This window comes from Andrena cerasifolii, chromosome 13 (assembly GCF_050908995.1).
Source record: "Andrena cerasifolii isolate SP2316 chromosome 13, iyAndCera1_principal, whole genome shotgun sequence".
NCBI lineage: Eukaryota > Metazoa > Arthropoda > Insecta > Hymenoptera > Andrenidae > Andrena > Andrena cerasifolii.
This window is the reverse complement of record NC_135130.1, coordinates 6,971,101-6,987,479: the sequence shown is the minus strand read 5'-3', so window position 1 is coordinate 6,987,479 and position 16,379 is coordinate 6,971,101. Positions and strand designations below refer to the sequence as shown.

General features: G+C 45.5%; 2 protein-coding genes across 10 annotated transcripts in view; one reads left to right on the top strand and one right to left on the bottom strand.

Moving 5' to 3' along the window:
* Positions 1 to 16,379, top strand: part of Ror (tyrosine-protein kinase transmembrane receptor Ror) — a 244,867-nt gene that overhangs the window by 47,584 nt on the left and 180,904 nt on the right. The gene's annotated exons all lie outside the window — the stretch shown is intronic.
* LOC143375828 (uncharacterized) overlaps positions 6,249 to 16,379 on the bottom strand; it is a 193,134-nt gene continuing 183,003 nt past the window's right edge. For 5 of the 8 annotated variants that reach the window (XM_076825344.1, XM_076825342.1, XM_076825343.1 and 2 more), the window contains 2 exons: positions 10,385 to 10,524; positions 6,251 to 10,171 (listed from right to left, as the gene is read on the bottom strand). In XM_076825344.1, the coding sequence (XP_076681459.1) occupies positions 7,679 to 10,171; positions 10,385 to 10,524 (2,633 nt within the window). In that variant the 3' untranslated portion in view covers positions 6,251 to 7,678. Of the gene's footprint in view, positions 10,172 to 10,384; positions 10,525 to 16,379 lie in introns of all 8 variants that reach the window. The other 3 variants (XM_076825347.1, XM_076825348.1, XM_076825349.1) reach the window with 2 other exon arrangements.

Below are 16,379 nucleotides of genomic sequence, written 5' to 3'. Positions count from 1 at the left end.
TGAATATTGCAACTCACTTAAATTTCAACTAACTTAAATTTCAACTCGCGAGTATTGCAACTCGTGGTGATTGCAACTCTTGGTAATGGCAATCCTTGAGCATTGCAACTCACGGTTAATACAATTCGTGAGCATGCAACTCATTCCAAATTCACCTCATACCACTCACAATTCGCCACAAACACAACCTCAGCTCCAAAATTACAGACGCCACGACTTCCGCTGCAAAGCCCCTCAATTTCAACCCATTTTCATGCCAAACAACGGGCTAACATTAACCGCACGCGATTGTCAAAGGTTCCAGCGAATTCTGTCCCAGTGCGATCGCCGTTTCGGAGCGCCGGAATGCAAAAGAGCAGTCGATGGGTAGGGGTATTTTCGTGCCGGCTCGAGCGCTTTTCAGAAGTGACAGGATTGACAAAACACTCGAGAAGGGGCCATTGCACGTGGGCCGTGTCCATTAACGAGCACACGCGAGAAGAATTCCCATTTCCGGAGTAGTTTTAAGCGGTTCGACACTCTTTTTAGCGGTGCCTCTGCCGCGGAACAAAATTAGACACGGGGAACGTCTCTGCCCCTGCGGCATTTATGTCTCGTGAGCTCTGTCGAGCATACTCGTCGCTCGCTGACGCACTCGCGTGTGGATGCATTTACGTGACTCCATTACCGAGTTGAACGAATTCATCATGGCGCTTCTGTCTGCATAATAGTCTACCATCCAAAGGAATTAGAAAGCATATTTGGAAATCCCAATTCCCAGCAATGCTTCGAAACATCTGTACTTCTATAAATAAGAGACGCAAAGATAAAAATTAAAGACCTCGAAGAATTTAATTTTCTTCCGTTCTAAACAGACCCTAGATTTCTATAAAAATTAAATTTCCAGCCTTCCATACTTCCCTGACCTTCCATACAATTTTATTTCACACTTTACAAAGTAGAATTTCAATTTACCCTAAATACTCCATTGCTCGCATTTTATTCGAACCTTACAACGGGGATATTACGAAGATAGAAACTCTGCAACCATAAGGTGTTATCGTCGCGAGATGAAAACATTTTCTTAGCATCGGGGGAGGCTGATTCCCAGCGGGGTGGGTGGGTGAGAATCTAGCTCGATTCTCGGAGGGATGCTAACGACGAACTTCGACGATTAACTTCTCTCGAACGACACGGCGTTTCGATCCGATCGGAGTAGTGGATTTCGACGCTTCAGCACACTTGGAGGAAGTTCCTCGACTCTCCTTTTTTCATTTCCCGCAGTTGGATCCGCTTACTTTCTTCTCGAGCACTCCCTCCCCGCGCGCTGCCCGTATTGCAGGAAATTTGAAACTGAGTGCCAAGCATCCAGCGATAAAAGTCGAAAAGCTCGGCGAGATGTTCCTCCCGCGCTATCGAATTGCGACGCGTATCGCCCTCTCGCTGTCTGAGGAAATTACGTTTGGCAGGAGAGCTCCCAGCTTTCCGAAGTTACTACGGTAACCCTGCTTGCGCGATATGAATCGATCGGGGATCGAGCTTTCGTCAGCAGCGTTCAAACGAGACGCGAACTTCTGGGAGTGTTTTCTCGGAAGGCTATCGTTCTGCAATGGGATATAGTTTTTTGTTTATAATGAATTTAATAAATAGTCGGGACTTGGTGTGATTTTTTATCGATCTTCTTGTACTACTTTTTCAATTTAATTTTCAGTGAAGTTCCAGATAGAAAGTAGTGCAGGTACAATTATTGAGGAACTTGCAGCAGAAGGGGAGCAGCTCCATTTTGGACACTTTTTGAGTTATGACATGTAATATACGTAAAGAAAAATTCTTCATTGTTTGGTGCACGTTTGATGCAAATCAAAAAATATAAATAGTAATGTTAAAATAAATGGTATTAATATTCATTTAGAAATATTAATATTAATATAAATGTTATTAATATTAAATTAGAAATATTAATATTAATATAAATGTTATTAATATTAATTTAGAAATATTAATATTAATATAAATGTTATTAATATTAATTTAGAAATATTAATATTAATATAAATGTTATTAATATTAATTTAGAAATATTAATATTAATATAAATGTTATTAATATGAATTTAGAAATATTAATATTAATATAAATGTTATTAATATTAATTTAGAAATATTAATATAAATGTTTTTAATATTAATTTAGAAATATTAATATAAATGTTATTAATATTAATTTAGAAATATTAATATTAATATAAATGTTATTAATATTAATATTTCTAAATTTCAAAAATGAAAATAAAAACTTCTCATCTCAATAACTAGTGCAACAGAATATTATAATATAGAAATATTCTGTTACTTGAAAAAGCTGTATTTTTATTAAAATATTCTTCTACAAGAACTACAGCACAACATCAGTCTCTCAGTAAAGAAGACTAAAACAGATAAAAAAATAGTGATAAGAGATATCAAACTGCAATAGCATACCAAAGTGCAAAGATTCCCTCGCAGCATACAAATTACCATAAACTCTCAGCAACGTCCAATAACCTTTAAAAAAGCAAGCACCGCTGGGAAGAGTCCGCGAGATTTTAGTGGGCGGGAACAAACTGCAGCGGGAAAAATTCCGAAATTGCTCGACGGAAGTTTCGCCGTGGAGAAAATATTCCGGCGAAGGTTCCTGGGCTCTTCTGGCTCCGATAAAAACGGCAGATGGACGCGCTCGCAAGTTTCTCGCCAAAGAAATTTCAAACACTTTGCGTTCCCCGAGCTCGCGGGCATCTCTCCCTCCCCCTAGTTATGTTTTCCTCCGTTACTCCATATTACCCTTGCCAGTTTCATTGTTCTTTCTCTTCAGCGATACGTCTATCCCCGTATCCGAGGGAGGGTCCAGCCGAAACTGGAAGCTTTATTACGTTCCCCGCGTAATTTCGCGCTTCGCCACTGCTGATCACTGTGCTGAGCACCTGAACTCCAGCTTGGTTGCTTAGCATGAAATATTAAGCTGGGAACGAAAACTGGAGGCTTTGGAACCAGCTTAGATAACCGAAACACTCGTTTGTTAATTCCAATCAGGATATAATAAAATTAATTAGAGAGACATTAGTGTAATATGTAATTTGATATTCCATGGAATGTGTAACTGCATTTTACTTTGAAATTTTTCTAAATGGTCTCGTACCTGTATCTAAGTACTCCTCCTTTATAACAGTTGTTTTAGAAGTGTAATTAGACTGTATTAGTCCATGAATGCAAGCTTCATACCAGATATCCCACAGAATCAGGTACATAAAGATGTAATAATAATATACAACGCTGTACTAACCCGTACTTCTCTGTTTTCAGGTAATTATGCATCCCTCCAAGTCCGCGCGAATGTTGGCGCCACTAGGTCCGCTCCCATCGACCAGATTCGCGAAGGAATCACGAGGTGCGTAATTAAGCCTGATTATCTTAACGCCCGTTTTAACAGCGGACTTCGTCCCCGTCGCCTGGCTATAAACACTTACGATAGGCTTTTAATTAGAATTCATGGGGTCGAGTAGCATTCCCATTCGGTAATCTCGGGTGTATCGCGTGATATCGAGCTAGGCGTGCAGTCAGGCCTTCTCTGTGAGCGAACGATAAACGGTTCTTGGATACTGCTGCTCGATTACCGTATACTCCAAGCAGGTCGTTAATTAATTAAGGACTGAAAGTGGGCCTGTTTCGTTGCATGATTGCTGGGCTTGGAAGTAAAGCAATTCAGGGGTATAAAGAAACTAGGCAAATGATCGAGCAGTAATTATACAATGCAATCAAGCATCAGTGGCGTTAGTTCCATTTTGGAGTGTAGGTCCATCTGGATGGCTTGGTGCACAAATATTGTATCAACTCTTTATGAAATTTGACTTTTTATATGCAATTAATAGTTCTCGACTGTTTCTTTATGCTGTATAAAAATCGCATTTATATCTACTTCGTAAATTTGTCAAAAATAATTTTTTTTCTCAGTGATGTCTCTGGTTCGTATGTACCATTGCATCTTTAAACCTGTTTCCTGTTTTTCTCTAATACGCTAAATGTAGATATACAATATTTGTGCACTAAGCCATCGATATCCTAAAATGGACCTAACCAGGACCATTTACTAGTTATTCAAAGCCATCAGGCATTGGCAACCGTAGCTTCCTTTTCCAAAGCAGGGGTCTTAAGGGGACTTAAGGGGACTTAAGGGGTCTCCCTAATTTGACAGCCTGAAAAGGAGCGCGATATTAGGGATATTTTTTAAGAGAAACCCTGAAATTATATTAATTGAAAATTTTATGCCTATATTTGTACATATTTAGACAACATTTTAAACGAAATTAATTAAAAAAATCGGTACCTAAAACTTTAAACGCGTTTTTCTCAAAACGATGTTTTTTTAATTGGTTACCATGATATCTCGAAAGCCAATCACCCGATTTACTTAAAACTTGGTATGTATCTTCAGTAGATGTCCCATTCTCGCTGTTACTAAAGCTAAGTCGGTTTTTGCAAAATTACACTTTTGCGACTTAAAAGACCAGCGAATTTTCTGCGGAAATCGAGTAGCTGATTTTATGCTAACCATGCGCATATGACTTTTGTACGGCGCTCTATTTGAAGCACTATAACTCCGGAGATAACCACTATTTTTGCATACAATTTTTTTTCATATTCTCCAAAGATTGCCAAATAAAACCACAAAGCTGGAAGTAAATATATTTAACGGTTTTGTTTTAAAAAATTTCCAAATTTCGCATCATTTTTCGTCCGTTAAGGTGAGGAGTTCCCTTAACCCAAATCTAACTGAGATCAATTACTATTTATTCAAAGCGATCAAGCATCAGCAATGTTACCTCGCATTTGTCAAATCAGTGTATCTTTAGGACAGTGTACCTTTTTTTTAATTGAGGAAATTCATCTTGGACACAAGGGTGGGTATCTTAAATCAAACCTAATCCTGACCAATTACTATTTATTCAAAGCAACGAGACATCAGCATTGTTATCCCCGCAATTCACTAAAAGGCCCAGAATCAAATTCCACATTCCTGCCACCCCGAAACCACCACCACACACCGTTCAACCCCGTCAATTTTCCAGTCACCATTTTCCCAGCTCCGCGACGATTCTACACATGGACAGAAGCAGATCTGAGCTCCAGCGTGGCCTTTGTATCCTACAGATCCCGCCGGTTTAATCTCACACGCGGGCTCCGACGAGCGTGAAAGCTCCGGAGGGTAGGTTCGCCCTGTGTCGCCGAAGAGGCGGAAGGAGAGTCGTGCCGGGAGCGAAGAAACTGGCCCCGACTGACATTTGCAAATGACGTTAGCCCGTATTAACGTGGGCGGCTCTATCTGCGCCGAGACAAAACGTCTCCTCTGACTTGGCGGAGTCGTCTCCGTAAATTAGTTCCAAGTTAATCGGCAACGGCGTGGGGTAGCTGGCAGCGGGCTCCCTCTCTTCCGGAAATATGGCCGCGCGAAAAGAGATAATTTGCATTTTAATTGCGCCAGTCTGGTCCATGAACCCTACCCCCGACGCCCCCCCACTCGACGTTGACACCCTTGCAACCTGCTAGCGCCTTATCCACGCGACCGTTTTCAAGCTGAAAGCTTTACGCCCACGGCCATTGTGCAACGATGCAGCCTCCATTTTGCATCGAACACTGGCAGGCTGTGAGAGTGCAAGGTGAAGTTCATGGAAGGGTGTCTTTTTGCATCTCCAATGAGCGGTGTCTTCTTGATTTTACCGAAAATCGGTGTGGGGTAGTTTCAGAGAATTTCCTGCGACCTATTTCCGGGGTTTAATTTTTTTTTAGGGAGAACGAGGGTGTTTGGGAATTTTATATTACGTGGGAGTATTGCGGGGTATTTGTGGAATTAGTAATTGGGAATTGCCTAGAATAGGCTGCTTCGAATTTTGAATTTTTTTTTGAGCGGTTTTATACATATAGTGGTATTCCCTAATATTCCTTTAGACTCGAAGGGTATATCCTTATAGTAGAAATTAAAATTAAGGGTGAAGTCCACTAAAGCAGTGTTCGACAAAATGCAGCACCCCAAGCAAAAAACTTCAAAAGCATTATTTCCATTAGTCATGGAGGTAGCCGACCACATTCACCGCGAGTTACAAAGATTTCAACAGATCCCACCCCTTCTTTCCCCCATCGTCCCCCCTCATCGCTCTGAAAGTTTCCCTCAACGCGTGGTACAAAAACGCGGCGCGTTTAATTATAAGTGCGTTCGATTTGCTCGAACGGCCCTACCCTCCCGATTTCTTTAAGTTTCTTCCCGTTGCACACCCTTTCGGGGGGGTGCGAGGGTGGGGAATAATGGGAACGGAACGCTTGAGAAGTTTACGCGGAAGATGCTCGCGAACTTTGCCTTTAAGCTCCACCCTCGACGGAGCCATTAATAAATGGTCCCGTTGGAATAAGTTGCATAGAATAATCAATAATTCGATGAATTATCGAGGGGAATGAATGACTCGCCCCCTAAGTACGCGCCGCTGTCTGCAATAATATCCCATCTTTGCGCGGCTGGCCATTATTGAAGTCTCAAGCGATTTGTATCAATTTGTAAGGATTTTCGAATAATGAAAAGCAGGTTACAACGAAGAAGCATCCGAGGAATTAATTTTATTCAACATAAACCACGAAGCCGTTGCAAAAGTGCCCAATTATCGTATCTCCTCTCTTCGCGGAATTTAAAACCGAGAGGAATCAGAGCGCACGAGTATGAACAGCTACAGAAAAATATACAACATATTACGAACTTAATTTAATGCTAATATGTACACGATCGTATTAACGTTTAAATGCACGAATGATCGTCCCCTAGCGTCACTGTACGGAGCTCCAGCCGAGTTAGTCTAGCAACTAGGTAACGATTAAAACTGTATTCCACTTGATAGTCCTCCGCGGGAAGAATATAAGCTTCTGGTCGGTGAGACACCGGAGTTCTATCGCAGTTCGTAGAAGTTTCATCATGCCGACCAGCTGAGGGTCTCCTAGTTAAATATTAATTACGAAAATTTAATTCGACCCACGTCCTGCCTCGAATATCGACAGCAGACCTATTCCTGGCAGGTACCACCACGGTTGTCGCACACCGTCGTCTGAGCAGTAACAGGTTTATAGTGTCCTGTTTCTGTCGCAGCTACTTTTACGACCCCCGCTATTGGCTGCAGCGGTTCCTTTTACGGCTTGTGGTGAAGGTCGATACGGCTCCTCCACGGAGTACATCGATGCGCCGTTGATATTTCATTCAGGCACTCAAACTTCTGATCACTCGCTCAGCGATATCTGGGGAAGCTAACCCTGCGAGATTCCCTGAGCAACTCGGCACTCCATTTTTATGGAACTCGTGTCTGCACTGCATTATCCATCAATTTTCCAAGTCCCTTCCTGTTCACTGTACAGTTCAACTTTTATCAGGTTCCTAAGCTTCACAGTTGGCACCCTAGTCGAGCATTCTTCTGGAACTAGGTGCACTTCGAGTTCATGATTCTGATCAAATCTCTAATATCAGAGACTCGTTCCACATTGGTCACTGGTCAGCAGCCCCACGCCAATTCAGTTCCTCAGAGCTAACACCAACCACCCCATAAACTCAACCGTTCATCATGTCGCGTAACTTAACTGGAATAAACTTCGAACAGTCAAATAAACCCAACGTCTACTGCTGAAGCCACCTACCACTAAAGGCACCCGTTGCCCCAGCAGGCGCACCAAGGCAAGTTTCCGCTGCTGGTGCTAGTCTTCCTTGACTTAGCGCCAGCGATCTCCCTGCTGCTGACAGAGTTGGTCCTCTCCCTTTCCGAGCTGTTGGCCAAGTCCTTCTCCTTGGAGATCTCCAGACTCCCGCTCCTGGCAGTCTTAACGGACGCCAGGGACGGCCTCTTCTTGGCGTTGAAGTACAAGGACACCCTCCTCACCTGGTCCTTCTTGGGCGAGTCCTGGCCCGACGAGGACGATCTGCTACCGTGCTTGTCCTCCTGACCCTCGGAGGTGGTGGTGGTAGTAATACTGAGCCTCCTGTGCCTCTTCCTAGCAGCCTTGCCAGGCGACTCTGGCACCTCGGACGACGTGACGCTACTCTGCTTCTTCAACCTCCTCTGGGCTGCTGGCGACAGAGTCTTCGCATCCTTGGCCAGGTTGCTCTTTTCCTTCCTCGCCAATCTCCGCCGACACTGGCCACTGGGGGTGCTAGGCGCGCTCTCCTCGTGCGACAACGTCTGCTCGTCCTCGTGATGGGAGTCCCCGTCTATGGAGGTCTGCGTCTGCACTGGCACCTTCAGTGCCAGGCTGTCGTAGAACATCATGCCCCTCTGCGGGTACAAGTTGCCTCTCGGCGCGAACGGCATGTTCTGGTACAGGTTCTGGCTCTGCAGATAGGGATTGGCGTTCAGCCTTCGCAGGGTGTTGAACTCATACGGGTTCGGAGGGCCGATCAGCGTGTGCGGGCTCGGTTTCTCGAAGGACGTCACCTGGATCTCGTGCTTACTAGGTGGTGACACCACTTTCCCGTTAGTTAACTGAGTGGAAGGGATCAGCAGGCGACTCTGGTCGGTCTGGGTTGGCTTGTATCTGTCGCCTGGGTGGACCCCGCGGTGGAAGGTTGCCGCGTCAGGCTGTGGTGGGTAGTAGCAGAGACTGTCGTCGTTCACTTGGACCGACAGGGGCCTCGTCACGTTGTTCTGGTCTACGTAGCCGCAGGTTGGGTCGAACGTCCGGAGGAAAGGGTTCTTGAAGAGGCGGTAGTCTATGGAGGGCAGCTTGGGGATCTCAGGAGTCTCTGGGCTAGCTGCTTGCTTCAGACGAGGCTTCCTCAGAGTCACGCTGATGTGGGATTTGAAGGGCTTGATGTCTGTAGTGGTGTCCAGGGTGTTGTCGCTCTGAGTCAGCATCTGCTGTATTCCTTCAGCTTGGTCGATGGAGGGGTTCTGGGAGTCGCTGGCCAGGTCCTGACAGGACATGGACTTCGTCAGCTGATTGCCTGCGCTGGATTTATCATCGGTGATCAGCAAGTTCTCAGTGCTAAGGAACGTCCTCTGCTCAGGCTTGCTCCTGTAGATAGTCTCCTCGAACGGGATTGCTCCGTTCACGTACACGTCAGCTGACCCCTTCTGAAGCATGTAATGACTCTTGGAGACCACAGTGGACTCGGTCTTGCCGCTGCTGGAGCTGGTGGCGGTCTCGAAATGGCTGATCGTTGGCGACGACTGCTCCCCTTGCCTCTTCAGCTTCGATGGCAGTGGCGCGAAAAAGTGCCTGGGCTTTTCAAAGCTTCCCTCTGCGTCCTTCTTCTTCGAATCACTCTGACCCTTCATATCCTTCGAGCTGGACGAGTCTACATCCAACCCCCAGCCATTCTCAGTCACCATCCTCTCAGTATTGGATCCACCAAATGGGTTTGTGTCGAACAGACCTCCGGACTGCTTCAGACCAACGTTCCTCCTCTGAAGCATGGTTGGATAGTTGGAGTACCCACTGGTTGTTGGCACTAGCTGCTGCTGCTTCGTATGCTCCTGATGGACACCCCCAAACGCCTGCATCCCTGGCGGGACTCCAAGCTCGGCAGGCCCAAACTGCGTGGCCTGTTTCTGAGGAAGCACGATATTGTTCTGCCAGCCGGCAGGTGGCGCGTGCAACATCTGCTCGTCCATGTCTGGGCCAGATAGAAATGGAAGTGAAAGGAGCGGGTCGGTGTGCAGCCTTGTACATGGCGAAGAAAGCATTCCTGTCGTCTCAGAGGGCATCATCAGGTTGGCAGTGCTTGGGAACTTGAAGGGGCAATCACTGTAGTAGTTGGAACTGTTGAGCGCAGTGGGCGGTTCGTAGGTGCCAGGGTAGAAGGGGATGTTCTCGTGGAGATGTCTAGGTTTGAGTATCGGCGGAGGGCTTTTCTCTTCCTTGGACTGTTGCCCATCCTCCGAGGACACCTTCTCCTTATCCTTCTTCAATTCCTCCTCCTCGTCGACCACCGACAGATCATCGAAGTCCACGTGCAGCCTGTGCAGGCTGCTGTTCATCTTCTCCGTGGAAATCTTCTGGTTCTCCGCGTTCTCGAGCTGCTCTGACTTGTTCATCCTCTTGCAGGCGTCCTGGGTGTCCTCGTCTTCGTCGCAGACGTCCTCCTCCTCCTCGAACGAGTAATCCGACTGCAGGCCGTCATCCTCGTCGGTGTGATCCTGGAACAGACAATTTGCGAAATTCTGGCTGCCTGTGCAAGTTGGGCTAGGTCGTGGGTTAGGTCTCATCGAATGAAATGGGGGACTATTGCTTAGCTCCTGCTACTCTTACGTGAAAGTTTTAGGTTAGGTCGTTACAAGAGTTCACTTTTGATGAAAGAGCTGAAGACATCAGCACACCTATCGCTCGCACATAAATTACCCAACAATTACCTCGTCGTAATCTTCGCTTTCTTCGCGGCTCTTCTGCCTCTTCAGGATCTCCTCGAGCTTGTCGTACTCGTCCCTGAGGCTCCATATCTCCCTGCGCAGCTGCTCGTTCTCCCTGCGCAGCTTCTTGATGTCGTTCTGACCTGGAACATAAGAGAGTCGCGTGAATTCGCGGGAAACGCACGCGCCACACACCGTTCGCCCGCGTTTTCTCACGCTGGAATCACTTAATCACGACGCCAGCCTGGCAAAGAGCGGTCTGCCCGGCGCATCTATCGGAACCATCGATCACTGGTCAAGCCCCGGCAACAATCTCTGGCCTCTAACCCTTCGTCTTCCGTTGCGTCGAGGAGTATGGGTGATAAATCACCCTGGCCCCAGACCTTCCAATTACTTAACCGTAGAGATACGAATAAAGTTTCAGCGCCTAATCTGGCCGACGAAAGGCTTGACTGGCGCGAGGCAAATGAAAAATGGCGCCCGACGGGCCCCCTCCTCCTCGGACACGCGTCTCGGCCGCGTTTTTTGATCGATCGTCCAGCGAAACTGGAGATTAGGAGACCGATTAGCTGGACTCGCAGTCTGTCTTCCTTCTGTCTGCCTCCTCGCCGTGATTAATGTGGAGTTCCTACGTCGACGCTGCAAAGGAAGTGCAAGGGAGGTGCGTTTGTTTGGCAGGAACTCGCGATTGTTGGAATTCGCGGCTGTCTTTTTGTTCGGAGATACCTCTGCTGGGCTCCTTTCAGTTCCGTTTGAAAGGACAAATGAAATGGTGAGTGAGATTGGATTGCCTTGATCATGGGCTATGAAAAGGGTTTTCGACTGGCCTGCTTTTAGCGAATTGAAGTGTGCCTCCTTTTAAACACTCTATAACTTTAGCCAATACTATTCGAGGTTCAAGTATCTATGCTCAAAGTTCATCCAAATGGGGCAAATAGCTCGAAATGTAAATTCCCCAGAACCCAAGTGCAGAGATTCCTCAGAATTCACCAAGTCCGCAGTTCTACACTACTGCTTCTGTTCCAGGGTCTAAGGGACCCCAAACTACCCCTATTATTTTATCATCGCAATACCTTTAACCCTACCAACTCCCAATTTGAATCCCCAACTGAATCCACCATTCAAATCTGAACCCTGCAATCCAATGCAATTCAATTCCTACCATCGAGAACGCTAGCGTTCATTTCCACGATCGTTAAGCCGGATGCACATATCAGTTTCTTGACGGTTCAATGCCAGCGTGAGTGACTGACGAGGGTGAACTGCCTGCATTTAAAACAAGGAAAACGATATTTTTCGCCGCTAACACTGACGGAATCGTCGCGGCACTGACACATGTGAACCCGCCTTTAGTGGCCACGCGAGCGCGCTTTATAAGCAGCCGCGTGATAACAGGCCGCTTAAGCTGCTCGCCTCTCGCACGTGTGTAACAAGAAAAGCCATGTGGTAAATCAGGATTAAATTCGCGGGGGCCCGACGCTAGGAAATTTAAATAAATTAAATCCTTCCGTAGGTTCATAAATTCGGATTTTCCGCCCGGACACCGACGGCTATTTGGATCCTATTAAAGCTCGCGCCTCTATCTCACAGCGTGCTTTTCCTCTTTTTCACAGGACGGCGACTGGGGGAATTAGTTGATATCTCGTCCACCCTGGTGATGATATTTAAGGGCATTACGAGTCGCGACAAATAGCCGTCCTCGTCGAATCCTCCCCCTCTGACTTTTGCAATTTTTAATATCCCTCGTGGCATGTAACCCTTGGTTAGCGATAACACCTGCTGGAAGTGGACAGCATCATTTTCAGATACTAGTAGTTAGGGGGTTTATTTAATTTGGGGCCTGTCGGGTTGTTTGGAAGGGGATGAAGGAGGAGGTGGTGCAAATATTTTGCTGCGTCACTAGGGCTGTTTAATTGAATATTTATTTATTTCTTGTATTTCGGTTGATAAAGAAATGACGAACGAACACTTACAAGGAGAGCTTAAAAATAACTCAAAAGCTCAAATATAACAAATACGTGTTTTTTTATTTTGACCGGTGTGCATATTTAGGGGGTGAAATCACCCCTCAAAGTTCATAAGAAGAGGTACAAAAATTCCTATTGTCAGTTTAAAGAATATTATAACATTGTTTGCATCAAGTTTTATTCAACCAATGTTACAAAATTCTTTGAACTAACAATAGGAACTTCTATGCACCTCTTCTTACGAACTTTGAGGGGTGCTTTCATCCCCTGAATACGCAAACGGACCAAAATAAAAAAGCACGTATTTGTTATTTTTCGATCCTCTAACCTTCTTCTTATTAAAAAACTAGGTTTTTATAATATTCGAAGCTGGTACATCTTCAAATTCTATATCCAATTTGTAACTCCCCCATTCCCAATCACTTCCTCTTACTCTTCCATCAAAATGACCCCTGGATGCGCATATTCGCGAAACCGTGGGGCCCAACAATTCCCCACCCCCTCGCGTCACAATTCCAAAAGCAGCGAAGAAGCCACATGCTCGCCGCAACACGAAACCCCATTACCATCCCCAACAAACGTGAAGCCTCCCAAAGCACCGACGAGAGGTGGCCCTCTCTTTTTAACTTCGCGTAGGAAGGTGGAAAATAAATTACAACTCGCACCCCTCCGCCGCCTCGTGCCCCGATATTAATCGTTTCTCCGGCAAGAAAATGTTTTCCCCGCTCGCCAGGAAGAGGTACATAAACAGAGACGACGTACATTAACCGGGCAGATTGACGTGCTCGATGGAAAAAGTAGGGGACCTCGGGTGTTCCTCGGGAAGAAGCTGATCAAAGCGCGCCGCGGCATATTTGGTTTCGCCAAGTTTTCATCGGCTCCTCCCGGTGTGCTGGCCCTTTGAAAAATAGAAATTGCGCCCCGTTCGAACGAACACCACGAAAACGGCCGCGGGCTGTTTCCCCTTTGAGCCGGCAACAAGAAATCGCGTAAGCCCCACCCCTGCCCCTACCCTCTCCCCCCCCCGGTCTGATTGAACCCGTGGCGAAAAGTTCGCGCCTGTTTGCCCGGCATATTTACGCGTACCGCGATATTAACGAGGTTGGTGCTGCTGGAGGCAATCTCTCGTAGATCCTAGGGAGCGGCTTCGCTCTTTTTTCTTTGAAGATTATTAGTTGATGAGCTTTTTTAAAGCGTGGGATGCGGGGTCTGAGGGCGGTGGTAAAGGAGGGGGTGAATTTTGGAAAATGGAAATTAGGAAGTAGTTTTAACCCTTCGTGAGCACACCTTCTTATACTTATTCAGAAATTGGTCACATGTTACCATTTTCGTATTTTTTAATCTTTTTACTTTTGAGTGATAATTGTACATCCGCGATACTCTAATAGGGTTTTTCTAGAAATGTAAATTTTGATCTGATGAAATTTGTAGTTGAAAAAATAGTTGCGGAAAAATGCGATTTTTTGCGGTTGAAATTCTTCAAATTTTTAAATTTTATTATTAACGTCTAAAAATCGACAGACATACTGGCAACGAAAAATAATTTCGCCCGCGGTTAAGGGGGTGTGGGAACTGTTCTAGTCGTCCGAAATGGAGAAACTAAGGTTTATTTTCTTTATTGTGTTTGTCGCTATGATTGGAACCACGGAGGCCCCCTAAGAATAAAAAGTTGCAGAATCACAGCATTTTGAAAGAAATGCTGAAATTTTGTCAATAAATTTAGCTGCTGTCTGTAAAACTAATTTTACACAAGATAGAGACTCGTCCGTGGTTCCAACCATAGCGACAAACTTAATAAAGAAAATAAACCTCAGTTTTTCCATTTTAGATGACTAGAATAGTTCCCACAACATCGCCCGTGGGAAAATAATTTTTTTAGAGAACCTTGCGCCGTCGACTATATCTATGTACATGTGCGATAAAAAAGTTGAAAAAAATTCTGAGTATTACTTCAAGCATACCTTAACATGCAGGTAAAACGCCAGATAGTATAAACTTACAATTTTTGTTAAATAAATTTCCGAAGATTAAAGTATTCCCTTAAAAGTAATAGGTAAGTAGTGTATTAGAGTACCTAACTAGTTGGATCATTGCTGGAATTGGTATTTTCGAAGTCAATGTATTTATGAATCTTCAGTCACACACTCCAATTCCCTCCAAGTTTCTTATTTCCCTCTCCCAACCTCCACATCTATTTTCAAAAAAAAAATTATTATCGCTTCGAAAACTTGCCTTCCTTGGAAGCTCCTCCACCCTGACGATGCTCCAAAGAGAAAATCAGCCCCGAAGCTGCACCCGCGTGAACGCGATCGACTTGTCCAGTAAAACTCGATGGACCAGACTGTCCACCGGTTAATTAAAAGCCCGATCTACAAGCTTGCAAGCCGGTGATCGAACGTGACACCGTCTGCCAGCGGCCAGAATTAGATCACGCGGAATATCCCGCGCGAATTATCGCGATCAAGGGAAGGAGTCCAAGTGGTCGGTGGTGAGCGGCGAGGAATCTCGAGGAGCCGATTACCATAAGGCAGATTGCCTTTCGTATTTATAACCAGCGTTAATCAACTCGTCGCCCCCGAGCGATGATTAACCCGCTTTATCCAGCGCTCCTTTCATCGACGGAGGAAATTCCACGAACGATGAATGGGAAGTGTGATTTCTGGGGACAATCGACTCATTCTTCGCCCGTTGGAGGTACAAGGATGTCGTTTGCGCGGAAGGCGATTGGATTTCGAAGATGAATCTTGTAGAGCCTGCGAGCTTATCTTCCTTATCCTTTTTGGTGGAACGGTGTCTTTTGCTCGTAGCTTGAGACGAAGTTGGTCGATAAATCATTGACACTTTCTAGCAGGACACCGTGTACAGTCGTGCCGGCGATAATTTAGTGTCAGAGCTCTAGTGGCCGTAAAACTCGCGCGTGCAGGAATACCTCGAAGCCTGCTACTCGGAACGATAAACAACGATCTCTTATTTCGACGTGGCCGGCTACGCCTATGTCTGTCGGCGGTGGCTGCGCTTCTCGCAGGTGCAGTCGAAGCGGCGATAAAGTATCTGATACAAAGGAAATGGATTTCTGGACCTGGAGCTGGTGTTTTCGACGGTGCCATCGGTTAGTGGGGGCTTCCTAGTTGTGAAGATTGAGAGTGGGATTCGGGGAAACGGGTGGCTGACTATGGCCAGGTGATTCTACTTGGAAGGGGCGTTGAGTGGAGTTGGGATTTTTAGTAGTATAGGTCCTTGACTGGACGGACTATCAGCTAGTAGTATATATCACTTTGCAAACTGAGAAATGATACTGCTAATATTACTACTGATTGAATTCGGTATCAACGAACTTGCTAGTTATGGCAATCCAAGCTGCAATTCTAAAGTCTGAGGAAAGTTTATTATTCTACTTGGAAGAGGGTTCAGCAGAACCTCTTCCACTTGATAACTGCGATAATTACTTTCTAATCTGAGAGATTAGGTTCCCAGTATTGCACTTACATATTAAAGTACCCACTTGCCATGGTAATTCGAGCTTCATTTCTGAAATCTAAGCAAACCAGATTACTTTGCTTGAAATAGAGTTCGGTAGAACTTGGATTCTGAGTAGTACACCTCTTCCACTTGGTAAATGTAATAATTATCTAATCTGAGAAATGGTGTTCCTAGTATTACAATTACTTGTCAAATAAATTATCGACCCCCAACGGTTCAAATTTTAATTTTGAAATCTGAGAGTCTTCCATATTCACAGCAGCCCAAGTTCCACCCGGAATCACCCCCGCCGTTGGTTTGAAAATTGCACGAGCCTTGGAATAAGTCAGGCTCGATTCTATTGGCAATTCGAGTGGTTGGATATGACGATAATTCACTCGGCGTCGATTCGCAACAGCGACGGCTGCGTGCTCGCCGGGGATTGAGAAGGGCTTCCCATTGGATTTCCCCCCGAGCTTCCGGGTGCATTTAGGCGAGAAAGTTTATTTGCAAGTTCGAACGCGAAAGGCTACGCGACGAAATAATTTGCCGCTGGAAAATAATAGAGGAAG